The sequence below is a fragment of the Etheostoma cragini genome, chromosome 1 (genome assembly GCF_013103735.1).
Source record: "Etheostoma cragini isolate CJK2018 chromosome 1, CSU_Ecrag_1.0, whole genome shotgun sequence".
NCBI lineage: Eukaryota > Metazoa > Chordata > Actinopteri > Perciformes > Percidae > Etheostoma > Etheostoma cragini.
In genome coordinates this window covers 12,907,326-12,929,025 of record NC_048407.1, presented here as the reverse complement: position 1 = coordinate 12,929,025, position 21,700 = coordinate 12,907,326, and the positions used below count along the sequence as shown (strand labels likewise).

Here is a 21,700-nt window from a genome sequence, read left to right as displayed (position 1 = left end):
ACTTGTGTTAGTAGCTACCATGGTGGCCTTGTGCTGGGGTCTCAATAATTTAGATGATGTAAACAAATGTTTAATGTGTGAATACATATCAAACATAATCAACAAACATTTTTTTGTTAAACTTACAGTAAAAAGTTGTGTATATACATGTGAAAGGCTACGGAGCAATAGATGACAAGGCATAAAAATATATATAGTTTCTGTGCAGTCCCTTTATGTCGTAGTAATGGACACAACGTGCTAATGATGTAAAACATCTTCTACAAAACAACTCTAAAACCTGAGTTTTACATTAAAGCCAGATGGTTTCAAGTATCAACTTGTTACCACTACAGGAGAGCAACAGTGAGAATGCAGCTACAACACACATGATTTGGTTAGAAAATGCTTCTGAAATGTTCAGAAAATTTGTATTTCTGCCATTGGAAAACAGATAAAACATTGAGACATGTGAATAATTACTCAGACACAGAATTGTCCTGTAGGTAGTTATTTCATGATGCACACAAAAACTATTTCAGGCAGAACATTTTTTTGATTACACTTACGCTCAGGTTCATACACTTTGTTTGAGTACAAAATGATTTAAAAAAACAACCTTTTGGCTTGACTTTATACAAAACAGTTTCCCCATCATGTACTCTCTCAGGAGCACTTTAATGTTCTGTACAGCACTCAAACTAGAATGTCAATGGCCTTGTCAGCATTTATTCAAGTCCTTTTAAGTGTATAGTGTGTGTGTGTGTGTGTGTGTGTGTGTGTGTGTGTGTGTGTGTGTGTGTGTGTGTGTGATAGCGTGACTGTCAAAGCATAATACAATCATGTAGCCACATCAGTGCTCAAGATGAAACAGTTTGAAGCTTGAATGTCTTCCACTAAACAGATAAAATAAAAATAATACCTCAGTAAGTGATTTTTAGGGTTTTCTTCCAAAATAAGAGAAACAAAAAGATTAATGTATTATCTTTGTAAAAATAAATGTTTTAAAAGTGTTTGAGGACAAGAATCCTTCATGCAATGATTAACTTCAGGAAACAAAACAACTTCTCCAACATCTTGGAATGAAACTATCTGTTACTAATAATGCTCACAATGTTGTTCAATGCCTTGCATAAACTAAATTTAACTGTAACAGACGCAGTCATTCAGAAAACTTTATTGCATTGTTAGAAATGATGCAGTGAGCAGCAAGAGACGTTCACTGCCGGTACCTGAACTAACTTTTCCAATCTGGACAGGCGAATATCCAAAGAAATAAAGTTGATAAATGATGGCCTCCAGTTATTCAAAATAAAGCAAAAAGTCACTAACATAAAGAAATGCTAAGATATCTGATACCAATTACAGTAATGCAAATGATGATACTATGGATCTGTTTGAATGTAAATTGTGATACTGAGGCCATAAGTCCCATGACGTACACCACTCCACCCTCAAAAGAATTTGACTGGAAAGGAAAAAGAAGATCTCAAATGTGTTTCATTAACATGGACTTTTTCATATTCTGGTTAGTCAGTTAACTATTAATTTAGTTTCACAGCTGTTTCAAAACCTTCTCTACACTGCCCGGAATAAAAGACTATTGATTTATATATTTGTTGGCCCAAAAGTAGTCAGATTTAAACTGCTTCATACAAAAAAATACTGGCCTCAGTTCATAAAAAGACCACTGTGTGTAAGTATGTACTTACAAACTCCCTGCAACCTCCGTATACAAACTGAAAGAATTGAGGGCTTGACCTCAGTGTCCTCAATGCTAGCTATGACCCTGGTTCATGTGGCTTTACACTGCACTACATCCCTGTAGAAGAGTACATGTTTGTTGTGTGTTAAGTTGCCGGTGAGAAAAAAAAGAGTGCCTTCATCCTCTATTGTTTGGTCTGTTTCAGCTTCTCAATGTGATGACAGAGTTTGAGCGCCGGGCCCAGCTTCAGTCCCATGTACTTCATAATGACATCACTGCGCAGCAGCATCAGAGCTTTGCCATCAATCTCCTGCGGAGAGAGGAGCACGCTGTCACCAGGGGCGCACGTTACAAACGCGTCCTCTCGGAACAATTCCATCAAAATGACGATGACTTGATTTAGGCGTTGAATGGTGGAAATTCCAGTTTGATACGCTTTGAACATGGAGACTAAAAGCACAGTTTTTGTTTGTTTTGTTTAATATTTAAATGGGACAGAAGACAGTTCTTACAAATGAAATACTCACATGTTTCCTGAACAGTTCGACGTGCGGGCCGAGAGTTTGGGGGTCAGCCTCTAGGACAAACCGCATGACATCGTCAACTGACCAGGTGGAGGCGTCGTTCCCTGAACCCTCCTTGTCCTGCTTCATGTGGTCTGGGCCTGTTGTTGAACTAGCTGCTGTAAAGTGTGCGTGCAAGCCCAAAAAAAGAAAACCAAATTAAACTAATACCTTAAAAAATATTTTTGGGGCATTTTAGGCCTTTAATTCCACAGGATAGATGAAGATAGGAAAGGGGGGAGAGGGGAGGAATGGCATGCAGCAAATGGTCGCAGGTCGGAGTCAAACCCGCAACTGCTGCATCGAGGAGTAAACATCTTCCTCTTCATGTGTGCGCCTGCTCTACCAACTGAGCTAGCCCGGACACCAAACTGATACCTTTAACCAAATAATATACCTTCTAACTATAATTTTATTTATCAGTGTTATGGTCAGATGCTAATGATGCTTTGAATTCTGTTAAAATGTCAGCCAAATTAAAATGAATGGAAGGGAAATCCCATGTTAATTAGGAAAAGCTTTTGCTGCTTAAACACCGTTAATGAGATGGACTGTTAGGGGACAGAATCCCGATCCTCTTCTTGAATGTCCATAGTTCTGGGCAGAGAGGCATTATTTAAAATATTTCAATCTTGGGATACAAACTTAAAAATATTTGCCAGTCTAATTTTTTTAGTTAATCAATAAAAAGGTGACAGTGTGCGTTTGTGTGTGTGTGTGTGTGTGTGTGTGTGTATTTAACCCTACCTTCCACTCGTCTGGGTGGACACATCTGCCCTAGTTCGGTCGGGTTGGAGCTGACCCGTCTTAGGGGAGGCGGCGTGTGTGTGTGTCCAGGATAATATGGCCGCTCCTTCTTTGCTGCTCTGTAGTCCGATGCGGTGTGAGGGGGGCGGATGATGGGAGCGGGATCCTTTGTGGAATCGTCATTGGACATGCTGTTCTCAGGTTGGGACAGTGGTTCTGTTTTAAGAAAGGGTGAGAGAGATAGCATTAGTGCCGTGTGAAAATAGAAAACCCAAAGATGCTGAACGGTACTGGACTACATCATCCTGGGAACATCATCTATCCGTCTACCAACTTCTGTCTTTGACATTAAACTTCATCAGGGCTTTGTTAAATGCTTAAAAAAAGAATCAGAATGATGAAACTACATCTCTATAAAACAGCCTAGAGGAACAGAGGTGGGACCAAAGTTCTGCCTTAAAAGTTTTAAAATAGGTCATATGTTAAAACCTCAGAGAAAATTTTAGTTTTTTTGGTCGCCATGGAGATCATTTAAGTCATTTTTAATGTTTTCTGCTCATAGTAAGTAAGCCAACATCTAAATCCTCTAACCATCCCCCATTTTAATATCTTTGCTCTTCACATCCCCCTTTGCAGTAACTCCATCCGCACAATTGCCCACCTGACTTGGTCCTGTTGTAGAAGCGTGAGTTGTTGCTGAAGGGGCTAAAGGGCTGCGAGCTGAAGAGACTGTCACTCTCCAGATGTTGGCACATGTTCTCCAGAAACCGCAGCACAGAAGACGTACTGGAGGCAGAGGGCAGCTTCACGTAGCGGATACCATGCTCTGACCGCACTGAGGGGCACAACACAAACAGCTGTTAGTCTGTGTGCAGTATGTAGAGTTCATGCAGATTGGAAAAGTAAGTTCAGGTACCGGCAGTGAACGCCTCTTGCTGCTTGTTGCACCATTTCTAATAAAGTTTTCTGAATGACTGCGTCTGTAACAGGCTGTTAAATTTAGTTTATGCAAGGCATTGAATGTATGCATTTATTTTTAAAAAGATAATGCATTAACTCTTATTTTGGTCTTATTTTAGAAGAAAACCCTAAAATCAGTTACTGGAGAGTTTGATCTTGAGCAATGATGTGGCTACATTATTGTATTATGCTTTCACACAAACACACACACAGACACACAGATACACAGACACACAGATACACAGACACACTCTATGTATTCACACTCTAGGAAAAACAGCAGATGGTTTAGGGTTACCACCCTCCCTTTATAAGCACAAACCCACCTTTTTTACCCCATCCCACACTGCACCGCACCTCCCTCCCCCTCCCACCCAAGCCAAGCCTGCTCAAATCCACAAATTAAAACCCCTCCTGCCCCCCAAGGGAGACCCAATCCCAGCATCCCAAACCAGGTTAGACGCACATGTCATTTCTGATTACCGACACAGTGCTCACATCAGCTGCTGCCACAGGCACGGTCTTTAATTCCTCTTCTCGTTCACACACACACACACACACACACACACACACTTCAGGAAAAGTCGGCTGATGGACAAGAAATATGCAGGCACATTTTTAACACTTTGCTTGTGATAAGAATAAATTAATGAGCTGAAGGGGCACTGGTTGGTGGATTTTGTTACCTCTGAACAGAGCAGGACAAGCTGTTTCCCCTGTTTCCGAGCTTTACGCTAAGCTAAGCTAACTGGCTGCTGGCTATAGATTCATCTTTACCATACAGGCATGAGTTTATGATGAGCAGTTTCAACCTTATCATAAATCTCTTGGCAAGATAGCAAATATGTAAATTTCCCAAAACAGTATGTATGAGCTGTCCACAGTTTCGTTTAACAGTTAATAAACCATTTTGTGAACACTTTCAATTTGCTTCGAGCTTTTCAAATGTGAACATTTGCTACTTTATTTTTAAATCATTTCATATTGCCTACACATGAGTTTTGAACTGTTTTTCTTGGACAAAACAAGCAATTTAAAGACCACTGTTTGCTAACAGTTTCTTTCAGAGGGTATATCCTGGGATATTCACTGCATTTACCTCTGATGACCTCTCCTCCTGTGTGGGACTGGCTCTGTAGGAACGACAGCATCACGGAGGGCTGGTACGTACAGTCCACGCAGGCCTGGACAGCCTGCTGAAGCACCGCGTTTACTGGAGCTGGACCAAAGTGGTCCGGCAACTGCTGCACTAGTTTTCTGTCCAGATGCGGGCCATAGTTACCGTGCTTGTTCACATAGACACACACTGGAATAACAAAGAGAGGGGTAACATTGGTGAAACCAACCTGCATTCTTTCCATTCTGTGCTTTGTTGCTGAAATCAACTATAAATATACCGTATGAGTACACATTCAGACAGCAGACTCAGTTGTATCCATTATCCAATTTACCTGTGCAAACCACATTTGAGCTGTTGCTATGGTTGTTGTCTGCTGAGACGTGTCCGGAGCTCAGTCTGGTCTCTGGAGGTGGAACTGTAACTGCTGGTGCCCCCTGGGATTGCACCACCTGAGGCTTCTTCTGGAGCAAAAACAAAGAAACCCTTTCTAATTAACTCTCTGTAACCCACAAAGGTGGTCAAGTTAGTCAATGATTTATTAAAGGTGTGTTTTAGCTCTTTTGCTGCACGTGAACTGCACTGTAGCACATACAGCAGTTATGAAAGCAAAGCTGCTCTCCTCCATTTATCAAGAATAACCATCTACACAAAAGTCCCTCTCTTAAACGGTTCCTCTCTGACCTTGTCTCCTCTTGATTAAAATCAGTTCTGCCTTAATACATATAAACATGAAATGACAAGGTCACTGGAGCACAGCATAACAGATTACAACTTTTGGGACATCTCACCTTGCTCTTAGGCTTTGGCCCCCTCTTCTTGTGTGGTCTGGGGGCCAAATGAGCCTCAGAGATCATTCTGGCAGGGCTCTGTGATGCTCCATTTACTGCTGCTGCCGCCGCAGCCTCAGCTGCCGCCTTCAACAAAGCAATAGTCTGGGATTTGGGCCGTCGACCTCGGACACCCTTGCGTACAGGGAGGGGTGGCAAGGGATTCGGCAGTCGGTATGAAGTCTGCATGGAGGAGGAGGGATTGGTGGACGAGCGACGTGTAGTGAGGGAGGCTGAGGTGGAAGACACGGGAGCGAGAAGGGCACCAGGGAGGGTAACTGGGAAAAAATTAAAAAAGAAAATGATAAAAATATATTCTTCGTTTTCTTCTGATCCTCATGTTAGATTACTTTGCACTAAAGATGAGCAGAGAGGAGGAACACATGACACTCATTTGGACTTTTTTTAAAGTAAATAAATTCTAAATCTGTAGCACAAAATGTCAGCTTGCAAGCAGACCAAATTAGATTTACCCTCTATCCACTCGCAGAGGCTTCAAACAAAGACATGTGCAGGGAATAAACTTGCTGTTTGTCCTTGAGGCAAGGCATGGCTTGCATTATTAGAAATGTCACATTTACACCCTAATGATTCACAGCGATTGCCCAGCTTTTCCACAAAGGTAGAAGACATTTGGAAAGACATACAAAAGACAGAGGGGAAAAAATGAATCACTAAGTGGTGCTGCAGAGGAGATTTGTTTTGATTTTTCAGTCCTCTGAGATTGGCAGTTCTTTTGTATTTAGCCCCTCCCTACACTGAAATCAGAGTCAAAAGTCACGAACCCCCAGAGACCCGCCTGCTAGACGATTCCTTAAACCTTCTGCTTCTAGCAACGCAACAAATATGGGGATTATGGTGGTAACATTTTAACTCTTTTCCATACAGAGCAGTTGATACTGGATTGAGGCCAACGTTAGGAGTTTAAAAATCTGACACAAATAGATCAGCTAGCATTCGTTTTAACAAAGACGCATACCATAACCTAACATAATATCTTCATAAGGATCATTTGAATTTGCTGTTATTGTTACAAATTACTATTGGTACTGTTATTAAAGAACTGTGACCTTGAAGTTGTGTAGTAGATAGATAGATAGATAGATGGGTAATTTATTCATACTAAAGGAAATGTTGGGCATCCAGTAGCAAGACAACCACAACACAACAAACACATATACACACACACATAAGAATCCAAATAAAAATCACTCACAGAAATGCAATGACAATGATGAGGTAAGATACCATGGCAGACTGTGTGCAATGGTGCAAAAGTGAGCATTGCTGTAATTTAACAGTGCAGTAGATCATGAATGATTTGAATTGATTTCAATGATTTGTTCACTTTCATTATAATTTATTAAATTAATAAGAAACAATACAATAAAATATATTTAAGTTCAAATAGGGAAGATGAAACTCAAACAACAATGCTGCCTATAACAGTTTAAAAATATAAAATATACCAAGATATAATAAACATTAAAAGCAAGTACTGTGAGGTTTAAGCAAGCCTGTATTATGAATGAATTGTTGATGGCTGAAATAGCGTGTTACTGCAAAGAGACAGATATATGAACACCTGTCAGAGTACTTAAATCGCCTTCTATGGTAGACTAGTTTCCGCTACAGTAGGTGTCTCTAGGACCGCATTTTGCTATGATCACACACACACACACACACACAGACAGAGACACACACACACACACACACACACACATGGTGAAAACAATATTGACGTAAAATCTTGAAGGCTCTCTATGGATCACAGAAACATCCAACTTAAGAGTCGTACTTCAAGAAAGGAAAAAAATTACAAATTGCCAATCAGCTTAGGTGTTGAAATGGAAGGAAAGTGATAATAAAGTGAGAAAAAAGAAAATAGCTTTTGCTAGAAAAAAAAAAAAAAAAACATCTCCTTATTCTGTCTTCATTAGCCCTGAGCGGGACTCTGATATGAACACATAATCATCATAGCGGATGTGCAAAAGAAAAAGAGCACCGATGAAAAAGAGAGAAAGAAACAACGAAAGAAAGGGAGGAAAAGAGAAAGATAACCATCTCCTATTTCAATACAAACGTATTGCTTGGTGAGAAGGGGGGCCTGAGAGTGCATGTGGAGGCTCTCATGAGACCGAGGCTTTCATTAGAGCCTCCTTGACTGAGGCGATATGGAGAGACTATGGACGGTTTACAGTATTCTCTGAGGGGCCGCCAAGGGAACCCTGAAAGCTGCTTAATTGGGAAATGAGTGAAAATGGGCATAGAATAGAGCAGTGTTTTGTTTCAGAGGGCGAGGTCTCACTCGCTCACCAGGAGCGGTCACACAAAGCGTACTCAGAGGAACAGAAGTAGCAACCTGCGTGCACAGCGGCATGCTTATTCATACCAAGCTAGAAGCCCTAAGCCCTACAAAGGAAGATCAAAATTTGTTTGCAGGGTACCAATCCGTATCAGCAGGTTATTATTCCGTAGGAAATCTGTGTTCTCTGATCTTTCCCTGTTGCAAAAAAAAAAAATCTAATCCCTTCACATTATGTGACAGCCACCCCAGCAACATGTGCCATCACACTGGTGATTAATGTCACATTCTACCGTATATTACTTTAGCATCACTTTAATTTCAAAAAATACATTTTTACTACAATTTTATAAAACTAAATCAGCTTATACATGCATTACATTACACAGTATCTGACTGTATCCTATATATTATGCATCCGCTTGTTTAAGCTTTTCATCAAAGCAATTTGATATTTACATAGAGAGACATTCTCAAACCCGGGACGATTCTTTTTTGGCAGCACCATTTCATCAGATGCAGATATCTCCTTAACAGAAGGTCATGCATATCCAACACTTTTGTAGACCGTTTTCAAATGCATATTAGTGCTGCAACTGAGCCCAAACATTTCAGAGTGCTTTTTTCCGACCACCAGGTAAATTACTTAAGCAAAATGCAGCACATCTTCACATTTAGAGCAAATGTCTGGTATTGTTGCTTAAAATAATGACAAAGCACTGAACTAATGATCAAAATTGTCAATGGACTAATCATTTAATCAATTAATAGTGTCAGCTCTTTATGCTATACAGTTTGGGATTTGAATATATATTTTCCGTCCTGTTCCTGGCAGCCATTGATTTTCATTCATTTCTGTTCTGTATAAAAAGCAACAGTAAGCTAGCTGCCTGGGGTGGTAGAACATGTACATTTCTAAAACACAGCAGTATGGTTTGCACAATCGTTAGATGTGATGTAAAATGTGATTTGTATTAAACCTGGCAAAAAAAAGGAAAACTATTAAAGTAAACAAGTGTATGACATTGTACAAATACAGTTCGGCAACATTTCAAAGACTGAAAAAATATTATTAGTCCTCACAAAAAGCTACTAAGGATTTTGAGCATGGCATCTCTAATGCATACGGTGCAAGAAATAGTAGGCTACATATGGTACTGATCATGATCATATAATTCCAACTCAACCAGTTGACCTGTGTATGCCACAGCCCGTGGAAATGTGCCAGTGTATGCAAGAGTGTGTGAGTGTACGTGCACGCATAAGAACGGGGTCGCTGAGAAGTGTGTCTGCTGTCTGGGGGGTGGGGGGAGGGGCTCTACAGAGTTGTCTCTTCTCTAATTACAACCACCCCTCTCCACCTCAAAGCAAACAGTCCGTTCACACACACACACACACACACACACGTGTTCTAGTGAATCTGAAGCAGAACACAAGTCATGAACGGCAGATTCAGGTGTGTGTGACTATGTGCAGACAGCATGAGCGAGGGAAGTAACTAAAATAGCTTCAGGCCACAAAGTATATATGGTACACACACAATGTTTCCCTGCACAAACTCTTGAGCATGACACACCAGCTTTTAATAACTAATTCAATCCCTACTGTTGTACTGTGATTTGAGTACTCTGAACTGATCATTTAAATTCACGTAATGAAAAAGACGAATGCAAAAAACTGTGAAAAGAATGTAATGAAAATTGTTGAAATTCAAGAATCCTTGCCTGAGCCTTTTGCAAACAATTTCCTGATGCTTAACACACAAAAACACATGATCAAAAACACATGGAGCACCAAACATGATTACAACTAACAATACTGTTACAACTGCAGACTTTGCAGACTTTAGGACTAGCAAAAGCAACAAGTCTCTTACAATGAATTTGACTGAATGCAAATTATTCCAAAAGTCTCCACGCTCAACAAAGAAAACAGTGTCAAACTGCAGCTTTAATCATTAACAGGAGGCTGCTACACATGTGAGATGACATGCAACTTTCATGTGAACAGCAGATTTAGCTTTCACTTCCCCTTTTTAACATGTTAACAACACATATGCACATTTTAGTAAATTATCTTTTCTTCTAGCTATTCAGGTACAGAATAATCAGATATAAACCAGCAATAATTTCCAAGACACAACTACTACTTCCTGAATTGAGCGGATCATTGACTGACTTACTTTGAATGTGTGCAGAGTTCATAGATGTTGAACTGTTACATTTTAGAGAAGTTTTAGCGGATTAAAACTGAAAAAAACAAAAAACAGAACAGATACTGCTACAGAAAATGTAGTCTCGTGAAACATGTTAGTGGCACATAAATGTGCCTCCCCTTCACTTCAACATACTTCATCTAGGAGTTCTAATCATAAAACATCCTTTAAAACACAATCCAGGTAAAATACTGAAAATATAAAGTGTGATGTTTTTTTCCTCTCAGTTATGTAAAAGAGCAAAAATTTACAAAAAGACTTGGTAAACATATCAAACTCACCAGGAAATCTCCACCAAAAATGCAGAACTTCACTGCCACATTTGTGGCTTTCGTAGTAGTAGCAGTTGTAGTAGAAGCGGAGGTAACGATAGTGATAGTAGAAGTAATGTCCGTAACAATACTAGTCACTCAGTACAGTGGCTTCCTGTTTCTCTCTTAGATCAACACCAGCTAAAAGGGAAATAGTTGCTTCTGTTTCCACTCTATATTTTCCTCTTCTTAACTTCCTCTAAAATACTCTCCTCATATACACTTCATTGTCTATTTTCTGTCTCACTATCAGCTGCTTTCTCAGTTGTCTCCGTGTCTCTCCGCTCTTTTTTCTACCAGCAGTAGTCCACAACAAAGCCCACGCTGCTGCTGCTTCTGCTGCTGGTAGAAGCCGCTGCAAAGCTTCCCTCCCAATGAATGAGCCGGAGGCAGAGGGGAGGGGGGGTGTTTGGATTTGCATAGGGGCTGGGGAGGGGTAGAGTGACGGAGGGAGGAATGGGTGGGTGGGTGGGTGTAAGGGAGGTGGCCCTTTATTCATGTTATCTGTAGGCTATATCGACAATTTACATCAGTCACCTGCTTCTCAGCAAGCCTCCGGGGGAGGGGGAGAGGGGTTAATGGTGGGGCTCCAAGAACGGATGGGGGATGGGGGGGGGTAAAAGGTTAAACTGGATCCGAAGAGTCCTGATTGAAACGGGTGAAAAAGGGCAAACTTCAGGAGTTGCTGCACACATAAGCAAGCTTTCCCTCAACGTGCACACATACACTCTCACAGCCCAGAAGAAGGTGCCCCCTCAGTGTAACCCTAGCCTATTCAGACATGCCCTGGTGAAAGATGGCCAGGTCCAGCTTCAGGAAACAGTCGCCCAGTCGGATATCAGCCGGGCTCTGGTACAATATGGAGCAGAGCAGTCAAACGAAGCCTGCATGGGAAACAGTTCCTTCAGTCAAAGATATCTTGTTTCTGAATGGACAAATGGGAGCACTAATTTTGCATATGGAAGAAAGAAACGGTTTGATAAGAGTTCGTATATATATTATTCATTGACACTATTCTTGCATTCACATTGTATCTAGTCTATATATTTCAGGGCACCCAAAGGGGAATTTATTTTGTTTAGTGTAAGACGGCCAAATCACACTGACGTTTGATGATTTCCAAATTAAGAAGAGCTAGAAAGTAATACCAGAAGGCAGCAATAAATCTATACAAGATCTTTTTGAAAAGAATGCACAGATATCCTTTTTTCTATTTTGTAATGCCAATCCCTGAGTCAAACTGTGTAAAAATGCCTTTGTAAGCACAATTTTTCCATTTGATACATTTACTAAATATTACCTTAGAAAGACTAAAGTATTTCTTGCCCAAATTTAAAACATAAGGTGACAAAAGGTAATATTACTTTGACTTAAATATTGTCAAAAACAACCATGTGTCTGTATCTGCCAAAAAATAGAGATGCTCTATTATCCTATGCATTATTCAGAGGGCACTATTCTGCATTCTGACCCAGTTTAATATTAACAAGCAAAGACAAAGACCTATCACACAAAATGTAAAAACAACAATTGTTCATGAATATGTGCTGCACAAAAAAGGGAAAATAATTAAACACCTTATCTTGGCATCCTCTGTAACTTCTTACAAAATGTGTAGCAGGGTCACAACAGGACAATTTTAATGAAAGCAAATTAGAAATTTTTAATGTAGTAGTAATTACAGTCACTTCTTCTCTCACATGTACAGCTAATTATCAGTTCATTAACACCTCCATCAAACCCTACTTATTCACTTACTCCCATACAAACATAGCTTTCTGGTGATTAACATGATCCTGTTTTTTTCCTCCTCCAAACTCCCACACATAAAGAAGTAAATCTGTGTTCTCTGCAAGAACATACCAGAGATAGACTGTGACAATGGCTTCAATCAAACTAATGGTCAGACTTCAGATAGACGTTTATATTCATCTGTTGCACAAAGCTGTCTAGTTTTGGAATAAAGTAGGACTAATTTGCCATAAATTCTGGGTAGATCGAGACATGTTTCAAACTGAAAAACATGTCTGACTGGGAAACCGTGTCAAACTGCTGCTCAGCACCGTTCACTCTAGCAGGAAAAAGTTGTCTCCTGGAAGAATTCAGTATTTACAAGGAGATTTTATTTGGGAAAATTGAACGAAGAGTGCAACATTTATATCTTCCTGTTGCATAAAATGTGAACAGGGCAGACCTCTAGCAGAGCTGAGCTGCTGTGGCTTCTTAATGGGACAAGACGCAGCACTTATTAACACATCTTGCAGATTTAAGACAGTTTCTAAAAACAAGTTACTATGCTCTCTTAATACTTCCTTATCACTCCGGCACAACTTTGTTAGCCAACCTGGTGTCACTGGTTGTTACCATGGCAATATAGGTCTGACTGGGGATAGGGTAGCTAACTTTTTAGACTTGTAATAAGTGGGCCTGTACTTTTCTGAAACCGTCATTAGACTAATCTAAGAGCAAAGTTGATGCTTGCCTAACACTACAGACCAGTCTAAAATATGTATGTAAACTGGCTCCTGGTGTCCTCTAAAAGGCGGATATAAGGGTTTTACATCATGACAGCTCCCTTTACACACAATCAGTATTTCATCAGCCAGGCAGTCTTGTATGGAACTACATCTGAAGCAGACATTAACGTCTTTTGTGTATCGATACATAAATATTGGATGAAGGCTGCAAACTTGACTGCCTCATTGCCCGAGGACTGGGAAAATGTAACTGCTGGCATCCATCAACAAAGTGGATGAAATCCACACACACACATACACACACACACACACACACACACACACACACACACACACACACACACACACACACACACACACACACACACAGTTCCCATTAGAATGTTGGTCTAGTGTTATTTAAAGCCACATGTTTCCTGACCAGAAGACACCAATAACAGAGCAATAGGGGAGGAAATTGTGGGAGGGGGGATGATGTAACAGCAAACATTAGGATGATTGATATTTACTGCACCAACTTAACTTCTTCGGAATAAACATATTTACTCCAGAGACATTTGTCAAAGTGATTTATATGGATAACAAACGTCTAAATATCAAAGGAACTAAAGAGCCAAACCCTCAACAATAAGCTTCAGCATCAGTGCAAATCACATGGTGACATACTCTGGTAACTGTTGAGCCTAATTACCACATAATAAACATGCTGATTGATAAAAGATAGTTCACTACTGCCTTCACACTTCATCAACTAAAGCTCTAAGTTGGGCAGACACATACAGGGACTGTTTTGAGGTTCATGGGGTCCATGGAAATATAATATAATTAAGAGTATATAAAAACATACAGAAGAAATGTTTTTGTTATCGGAAGGGGCTTCAGACAAATCTTAACATACAGTAAGAAACATTCTAATGGTTCGAGATCCTAAGGATTGTTATCTGTTTTTAGCATTGCTATTGTTTCTAGCTTTGTTCTTGTTTTTTCTGCCACCCTTTCTGCTGCCAAAAGAGGTTTCCAAACTCAGTAGGGCCTACCTGGTCAAATAAAGATAAATGAAAATAAAAATAACACACAGTCCATGTTTCCAAACTTGGTCAAAAAAGGACAGTATTATACAAAACCACCATTAAATATGTTTTTAATATACAGTAGATAATTTTAAAATTAAAAAAAATTCTAACATTGATGTCACTATTTCAAGATGGTAATTTGAATGTAAAAAAACTAACAAAACATCACGGAATTTGTGAAAAGGGATGGACCTCATCAGTATATCTCTGTTTACAGTATATACTGTCCGTTTATATATAGGGTGTTTATTGTGTAAATATGTTTTTATTATTACTATAACTAATTCTACTTTTTTCTATTTCTTATATTATGTTTATTTTTTCTCCTATGTCTACTTAATGTGATGATGCGATTAATAGCTGCTAAAGTGTATAGTATTAATCAGACAAGCATCTGAGGTTTTAAACTGTTTACGTTTTACAAGCTGTTAATTAGCTGCGTGTCAAAAAAAAAAGCATAGATGCAGATTAATTATCAATGTCTGATTGTTTTTTTGCTCCAACTGCCAAGCTGCTTTGCCACATCTTTCAAACAGGCAAAACGGAGCCAAAAACGCTTATGTTAAGCAGTGGATCACTATATGAGCAAAAGATCAGAAACCAGCGGAATCTTTAGGGACTCAATGTGGAGGTCAGAGCAAAGAGAACCAACCCACATACAGCAGAGGGAAACAAAACACACATCGGAGATTCACAAAAAAAAATCTGACTACAGTATTCCCAACTGACTTGGTTATTCCTAACTTCTTCTACAAAACTTGTTTCAGTGGAAACCAGGACAAACAACCAAACACATTCAAATGTCTAAAAAGCTTAAAGACTTCATTAAATTCTGTATCTTCTACTATGGTACTGCTTGGTACTCACTAAAATGCATAACTGTCTAATAGACTGCATAACTGCCTAATATATCTCACACAATTGTACTATCTCCAAGTATTCATCCTACAAGAATAAAAGACTCTTTACTAGACACTTTACTAGGCCATTACAACACCCATTATGACATTATTTTATGACAATACGTACTGTATGTAATAGCTTTTAATGATTACTAAGCAATTAACGTATCTAAAAATAAATCCATGAAATTTACCAAAAACATTTTCTTTCTTTTGTTGGATTTCAAAACGTATTGATTACAATTATCAATCCAGATGTTGTACCTGTAACAGAGTATTTTACACTGTGAGATTGCTACTTTAAGTTCAGAAAAACATCAGAGTATGTATTCCACCACTGGTCAGTTAGCCACAGATCTAATCAAATATTAGCAGGGAAGTACAGTCAGATCAACTGTTCAGCAACATCTAGTCAGATTCAAGAAACTCCAAACAAAGCCTCCCTGTGTTCATAATGGCTCGAGTCTGCGGCCAACTGCTTGTCACAAGTGGAAATATGACACCCAGTATTAGGGACGATTTAGCACAAAACAATCAAGATACATTGTTTTGCTCTAAAGTTAACTCTACAGGTATGCTGAGCTGTCCATTACAGAGTTGCAGTCAGTTCTCAGCCTGTAACTATGAAGCGGATGCATCAGACTTTGTGCTGTGCTACTCACTAGTGGTGAAAAATGTAAAGAGATAAAATACCTTACTCTCCAAAACAAGAAGAACCAAATAAGTCAGTGCAATAAACAAGCGTTCTAATGTCCTGCATGAGCATCTTCTGACTGTTAGGATAATAACCTTGAAGCTATCTGTGGGAGTAAACAACCATATTCTGAATCTTATATGAATCTCAGTCTTAGCCAGTAAGCATTTGAGCAGTACTTTAGCAGTACATGTTCTTTTCTTATCATCATGATAATGAAACGTAACTTTTTGCTAATCAGACCATCACTTAAGTTTTTGCATAACACATAGGTGCAATTAATATGGCTATAAAAATAAATCCTAAAGTTTTATGGAATTAGAGCTTGAAGAAAGATCCAAACTATAATCATATGATCTGCTTCATAAGGGAAACCTGTGACCACTGTGATCAGTGCATGTTATCTCTATTTCTACAGTCATCTACATTTAATGAGACACAAAATTGCACAGAAGACAATATAACATTGTTTCCCAATAGTCACATTCTACACACTACTCAACAATGAAACCACAAACAATCAAAGCAGCACTTACAGAAATTTCCAGGCGGCTGTATGCTGTGTTTTGTCAGGGCACACCAGCCGACGGGGAAGATGTCTCTGGAGTCAAAGGGGCACCAATAGTCAAAGGCGCCTCGCCAGCCGTCAAACATGACGAAAATCTCCTGACCTCTGACTTCTCCCACTGTGGCAGGACAAATCAGATAGGGGTTCTTCCTGTCCACCGCCTCCAGCTTCATACCAGGCTGGAAGTAGTTTTTAACCGGACTGGCTGGTTCCTAAACACACATACACACATACGTACACATAAACAAGCCTTTTAATACTGTACACTCACATACTCTCTGTTTGTATCTTGCAAGTATTTGGACATGCTTTATAATGAATAAATACAGTTTTAATTATGATTCATTGAAAAAAAAAAAACTGTTTTCTCCACTTTGTGCTGTAATAAATGCTGTATATATTTACTGGCATGCTGCTGCGTCTGATCCAGTGTAAATTACAAATGAGTGGCTCCCCCTTGTGTCTGTGCTGAATACTGCAATAAAAACAGTAGGAAAAGTTGAAACTACACTATAACATTTCATATTTTTTAAATCAAGATTTGTAGTTTTTATAGATTGTATTAATTACAATCCCAACCATAGACACAACAATCTGCTTTGCACATTTGATTACTTGATTTAAATGTTGTGTAATGTGATTCTTTTTTTTTCTCAAATGTTCTATTCACTTTGTGAACATTAAAATATATTAAAGTTCTGATAAATAAAATGTATAAAAATACAAACTTAAGATATGAAACTTAAACAAAAACACAATACACAATACAATAACAAAAAAACAAAAACAAAGAGTGTTAGAGGTTGTAGAGCGCCCTATGTTGGACACACTATGCAACGCCAACACATTATTTTTTCCTACACATAGCTTTGTTTAAGTAAAGCTAACTGCAGTCCAGCAAGATGTGCACCAAGGTTGAAAGGGCGGAGAGAGGGCGCATTCGTCGAAATGCCAGCTCTTCGGCTCACTCCCCATTATGCTGAGGAACCGAGAGTGGTCATCCAGTCTCTTTGGTAGAGAGAGAGAGAGATGAGGAAAACAAGCATGCAAATGGAAATTATCGCGGTCGAAAAAAATGATCACCCTAATTTTTATTTATCATGCGATTAATTGATTTATTGACTATCAGGACAGGCCTAGGTGTTTTGTCCGTTTTTTTTTATATTTATTTATCCGAATCATTTATTTGTCATCATAAATGATTCTGATAAATGAAAAAAGAAAATAATAATAATTTACCGGCCTTTAAAAAATGCCTATATCGATAGTCTGGAAAATGCCTAATATAAGCCAATAATATCGCCAAGCCGATATATCGGTAGGGCTCTACGTCAGTGCCACAGAAAGTAACATCAGTACTGGCCTACAGTCGCTTCTTCCAATTGTCATTACCTTTTTAAAAGCAGAGGCAGGGGCCATTTCGGCTCCACTCAGCGTCCGCAGGAGGAACATGGGCCACGAGGAGGCATTCATCCTGAAACCTGAACACAAGGTCAGATTTATTAAAACGCTGACAGGGGTGGGCAATACGATCATGTAATAATTTTGCCACACTGTTCATACTGAGGTACCTGTCAATGAGCAGTTTAATGAGGATGACTTATTTATGCCAATACTGGATTCATTTATGATTTTTGCATCAACGTGATGAATTACTACTCAATCAACTTTTCCTCCAAACTGGGAAAACAGTCAGTGAGCAACACCAAAAAATGATGAATTGCTGACCAAATCAGAGATGATCCAAAGACTTGACCTAAACCAGCTCTGCTCAGGTTTTCTTTTTAAATTGGGCCTCACAATGCTGAGAACGACATAATGCCTGCGTGCTATTTAAAATGATAAAGTGTAAGGTTTCCCGCCAAAACAAACCGGGAGACTGGGGGAGATAGAACTTTTTCACAGCAGAAATTTTTACCTGTTATAGAAGGAAAATCATTAACATTAACTTTAACAATGGCTCTGTTCTATTCTGATGCCTTAAAGATAGTCCCGGAAAATGTGATCCTTGTTCACTGTATAGCCGACTTCCCATCTATCACATTTTGAGTAAGATATTTGTTTGAGACATTGTTAATTTTCCAAGGCTTTACATATTTCACTTCACAAAACCAACTCAAGTCATGTAAAAATCAACTTATATGTTATAGACAAATACCGATTTAAAGACACTCACCCAGCGGTGGCTGCAACATGTCTCCGTTTCTCTCACAGGTTCCTATTGGTTGGATGTCTAACGAGTCGACCAGTCTCCAGAAGTCATTGGTGTTGTCGCTTCCATCCAGACGCAGGCGTAGGCGAGTACCCATCATGCCCATCACAGTTGCAATGCACACAGAGTTAGAGTTGCGAGGGTCCCGTGCCTCAAGTTTCATACCTGCTTTAAAGTCATTGGAGGGGGGGACTCTGGACTGCAGAAGGATACAAAGGGACCTTCAGTCACTGTCATGTATTTTAAGAACACTTACATCTGGATGACCAATCAGGCTGCTGTGCACACTGGGACTTCAAATATATGTACAGTTAATGAAGAATAAAGCTGGCGATATTCTGTATCTATTGCACTCAGCCCATTTGTTCCTACTGAAGACATGAATCTTTTAAAATGGGTCCAAATATAAACTTTCATTAAAAATAAATTGACAAAATAAATTGTAAAAAAGTAAAAAGACTCTTTGTTTGAGGATTATTTTCAGCCATGGCTTTACAGCACCACTTTATTTTACTTTATTTAAAAATAACTTCCATGCCTATGTTTATCATAATGAAGAAACATGTGAAACATGTCACTCAATGGTGTGGCAATGACATGACTTGTAGTTGTATATTTAGTGTTGCTTTTGGTCTTTGTTGACATTAAGAAAAACATAGAATATCACCAAACGTATCTTTTAAACATCTTTTAACCACTATTTACAAAACATCAGAAAAGACGTGCTTGCCCTGAGTCGTGACAGACTGTATTTTACAATGTTAAAAATACAAACATTTAAAGAAAACCATATACAGGCTAAAGGGAATGACTATAATGGGACCTGAAAAACACCTTTTATTCGCCTAACGTTACCTGTTTGAAGCAAGTAGGTGACGCTGCAGTAGAGGACGTTTCTCTTAGATAGTCTTCCCAACTGAACGGTTCTGGCAACAAAAACAACAGAAACAAACAACGGATTAATTTCCTTAGCTAGCTAACAATTGTTAAGGAAAGTGTGGGAAAACACTTCAACAATTTTAGAGAAACTAAAACTTCTCATTATAGATATTTTAACAGATTTGTTTGGCCACTTGGGGGCAGCGGAAACCAACTGCAAACACAGCACGTCATTAGCTTTTAAGTTGATATGGCAAACTTGCTAGCAAATGTTTCCAGCCATACTTACACCTGTAACACCAGTTAGTGTTAGTTACAGACGTTGTGCGCGAGAGAGAGCGCACCCCTGGTGAACATAAGTCCTATATTCACTGGCTATGATTTTGTGTCTCTACTGTGGTCTACCTTAGGACATATTTGGCCCTGTAGCTGCTAAATGCTCCACTAGCTAGCTAACTACGGTAGTCGCTAACTGGACCGTGGTAAAGTTAGGATATTTGACAGATATTTCCTCCTGATGTAGCGGCGTTTCATTCTTTAGTTTCACCTGGTGTTGCAGTTGGAGGACAGTTAACTCAAGCTCACATCCCAGCCCTCACGCTTAACCGACGGTGAAGTTACCATCTGATTTGCAGCTTCGAATTTGTCAGTTTAAGCGATTTAGGGAAACTTTAAGACCACATTAGACAAGGTCCGGATTATTACATTGGATTTTGACTGATAGAATACATTATTGAACTGTTTTAAAATAGGTTAAGGTGGCACAAAATTGGTCATGTGTTCGTTGATGCCATTCATTCATTTACAAAAACATTTTAATAAAAAACAATGGCAGTGCCAATAGCTTCCATGTATTATGACTGACTACAAATAAATACCACACTGGCTAGAAGTAAAAAGTATAATATTTCCCTGAACTGAATTGCTATATAGTAGAGGAAAAGTTTAAAGTAGCCTATAAAATGAAAACATTCAAGTAAAGTAAAAGTAGGCTATGTCGAAATGTTACTTAAGTACATTAAATGTACTTAGTTGCATTCCACCACTTCTGGACAGACATAATACACACCTCGTCGTATTGGATTTAAGTGCAAGTGCTAGTCTAGTTAATAAAAATATATTTTTAATAGAAATGTCAGACTTTGTTTTTCCAGTAGCTTCCATGTGGGACCCGTTTACTGCAAATCAATACCAAAGAACATTACTGGAATAACACTGGACACATGGACATGGAAGCTAAAAGAATTTCTTAAAGGTGCTCTAAGCGATGTCACACATCTTTTAGGCTAAAACATTTGTTGTCACATACAGCAAACATCTCCTCACTATCTGCAAGCTGCGGGTCCCCAGAATACACTGTAAAAAATGCAAAGAGCAACAAAAACAAACTGGCCAACCTGCACCACGAAGCATGGAAGGAAGGGGGAGGGGACGAGATGAGGAGAAGGGAGGGTTGAGCTAGTCTCTTTGTGTTTGAAAATAGTTTAAACGTCAAGAAAAAGTAACGTCCCCAAACACCACTTAGAACACTTTTAATTAGTAATTAGTTATTTTCATTCATACGAATGAAGGCCTGTAGGCCTTTAGCCACAAAGCTGTGACCAAAACCTCAGCATTTTACTACACTCAGACTTACTAAAGTAAATCAATCCTAAATTTATCGTTTTGTTGTCGAATGGATTGCAGCTTGAGATAAAAATGCCAATGTTATGCTTGCTCATACCACATTTGCTAAAACGACACAGTTCATAAAATTAAGAAGAAACATGCCAATAAACGAGAGACAAAGGTTATCTTGGTAAACTCTGGGGGAACTGTTCATCCAGAACTTGCTAAAAACCTGTCATTTATGAGTGCTTTCATTAACCCACCACAAGAAATACTAAAAAGAGTCTAATGGCGTTTTTCCACTGCTGGTAACAGCTTGCCTTGGCTCGCCTCGGCCCGCCTCGGCTCGCCTCGGCCCATTATACTTCCGTTTTTCATTGCAGATTGAGTAAAGCCTCAGCGTGGCTGGTCACTATAGCAACGCGTGATGACGTAATTTCCAGCGCGGGTCACAACAGCACGTCGGCTACTCGCCTTAGGCAGAAGAAATGTTTTGTTTCAAAAGAAGCTGAAGGAAGCAACGAAAATCACCGCTAAAAAAAACAGGAGTTTGGG

General features: G+C 39.2%; 1 protein-coding gene across 4 annotated transcripts in view; it reads right to left on the bottom strand.

Annotated features, from left to right (window-relative positions):
• Nucleotides 1-57: 57 nt before the first annotated feature.
• scml2 (Scm polycomb group protein like 2) overlaps nucleotides 58-21,700 on the bottom strand; it is a 26,834-nt gene continuing 5,191 nt past the window's right edge. For 2 of the 4 annotated variants that reach the window (XM_034874398.1, XM_034874415.1), the window contains exons 4-14: nucleotides 19,514-19,584; nucleotides 18,623-18,857; nucleotides 17,839-17,927; nucleotides 16,415-16,658; nucleotides 5,863-6,179; nucleotides 5,406-5,535; nucleotides 5,054-5,260; nucleotides 3,656-3,829; nucleotides 2,995-3,210; nucleotides 2,212-2,366; nucleotides 1,740-1,994 (exon numbers count right to left, since the gene is read on the bottom strand). In XM_034874398.1, the coding sequence (XP_034730289.1) occupies nucleotides 1,869-1,994; nucleotides 2,212-2,366; nucleotides 2,995-3,210; nucleotides 3,656-3,829; nucleotides 5,054-5,260; nucleotides 5,406-5,535; nucleotides 5,863-6,179; nucleotides 16,415-16,658; nucleotides 17,839-17,927; nucleotides 18,623-18,857; nucleotides 19,514-19,584 (1,964 nt within the window). In that variant the 3' untranslated portion in view covers nucleotides 1,740-1,868. Of the gene's footprint in view, nucleotides 792-1,739; nucleotides 1,995-2,211; nucleotides 2,367-2,994; nucleotides 3,211-3,655; nucleotides 3,830-5,053; nucleotides 5,261-5,405; nucleotides 5,536-5,862; nucleotides 6,180-16,414; nucleotides 16,659-17,838; nucleotides 17,928-18,622; nucleotides 18,858-19,513; nucleotides 19,585-21,700 lie in introns of those variants that run through there. The other 2 variants (XM_034874408.1, XM_034874420.1) reach the window with 2 other exon arrangements.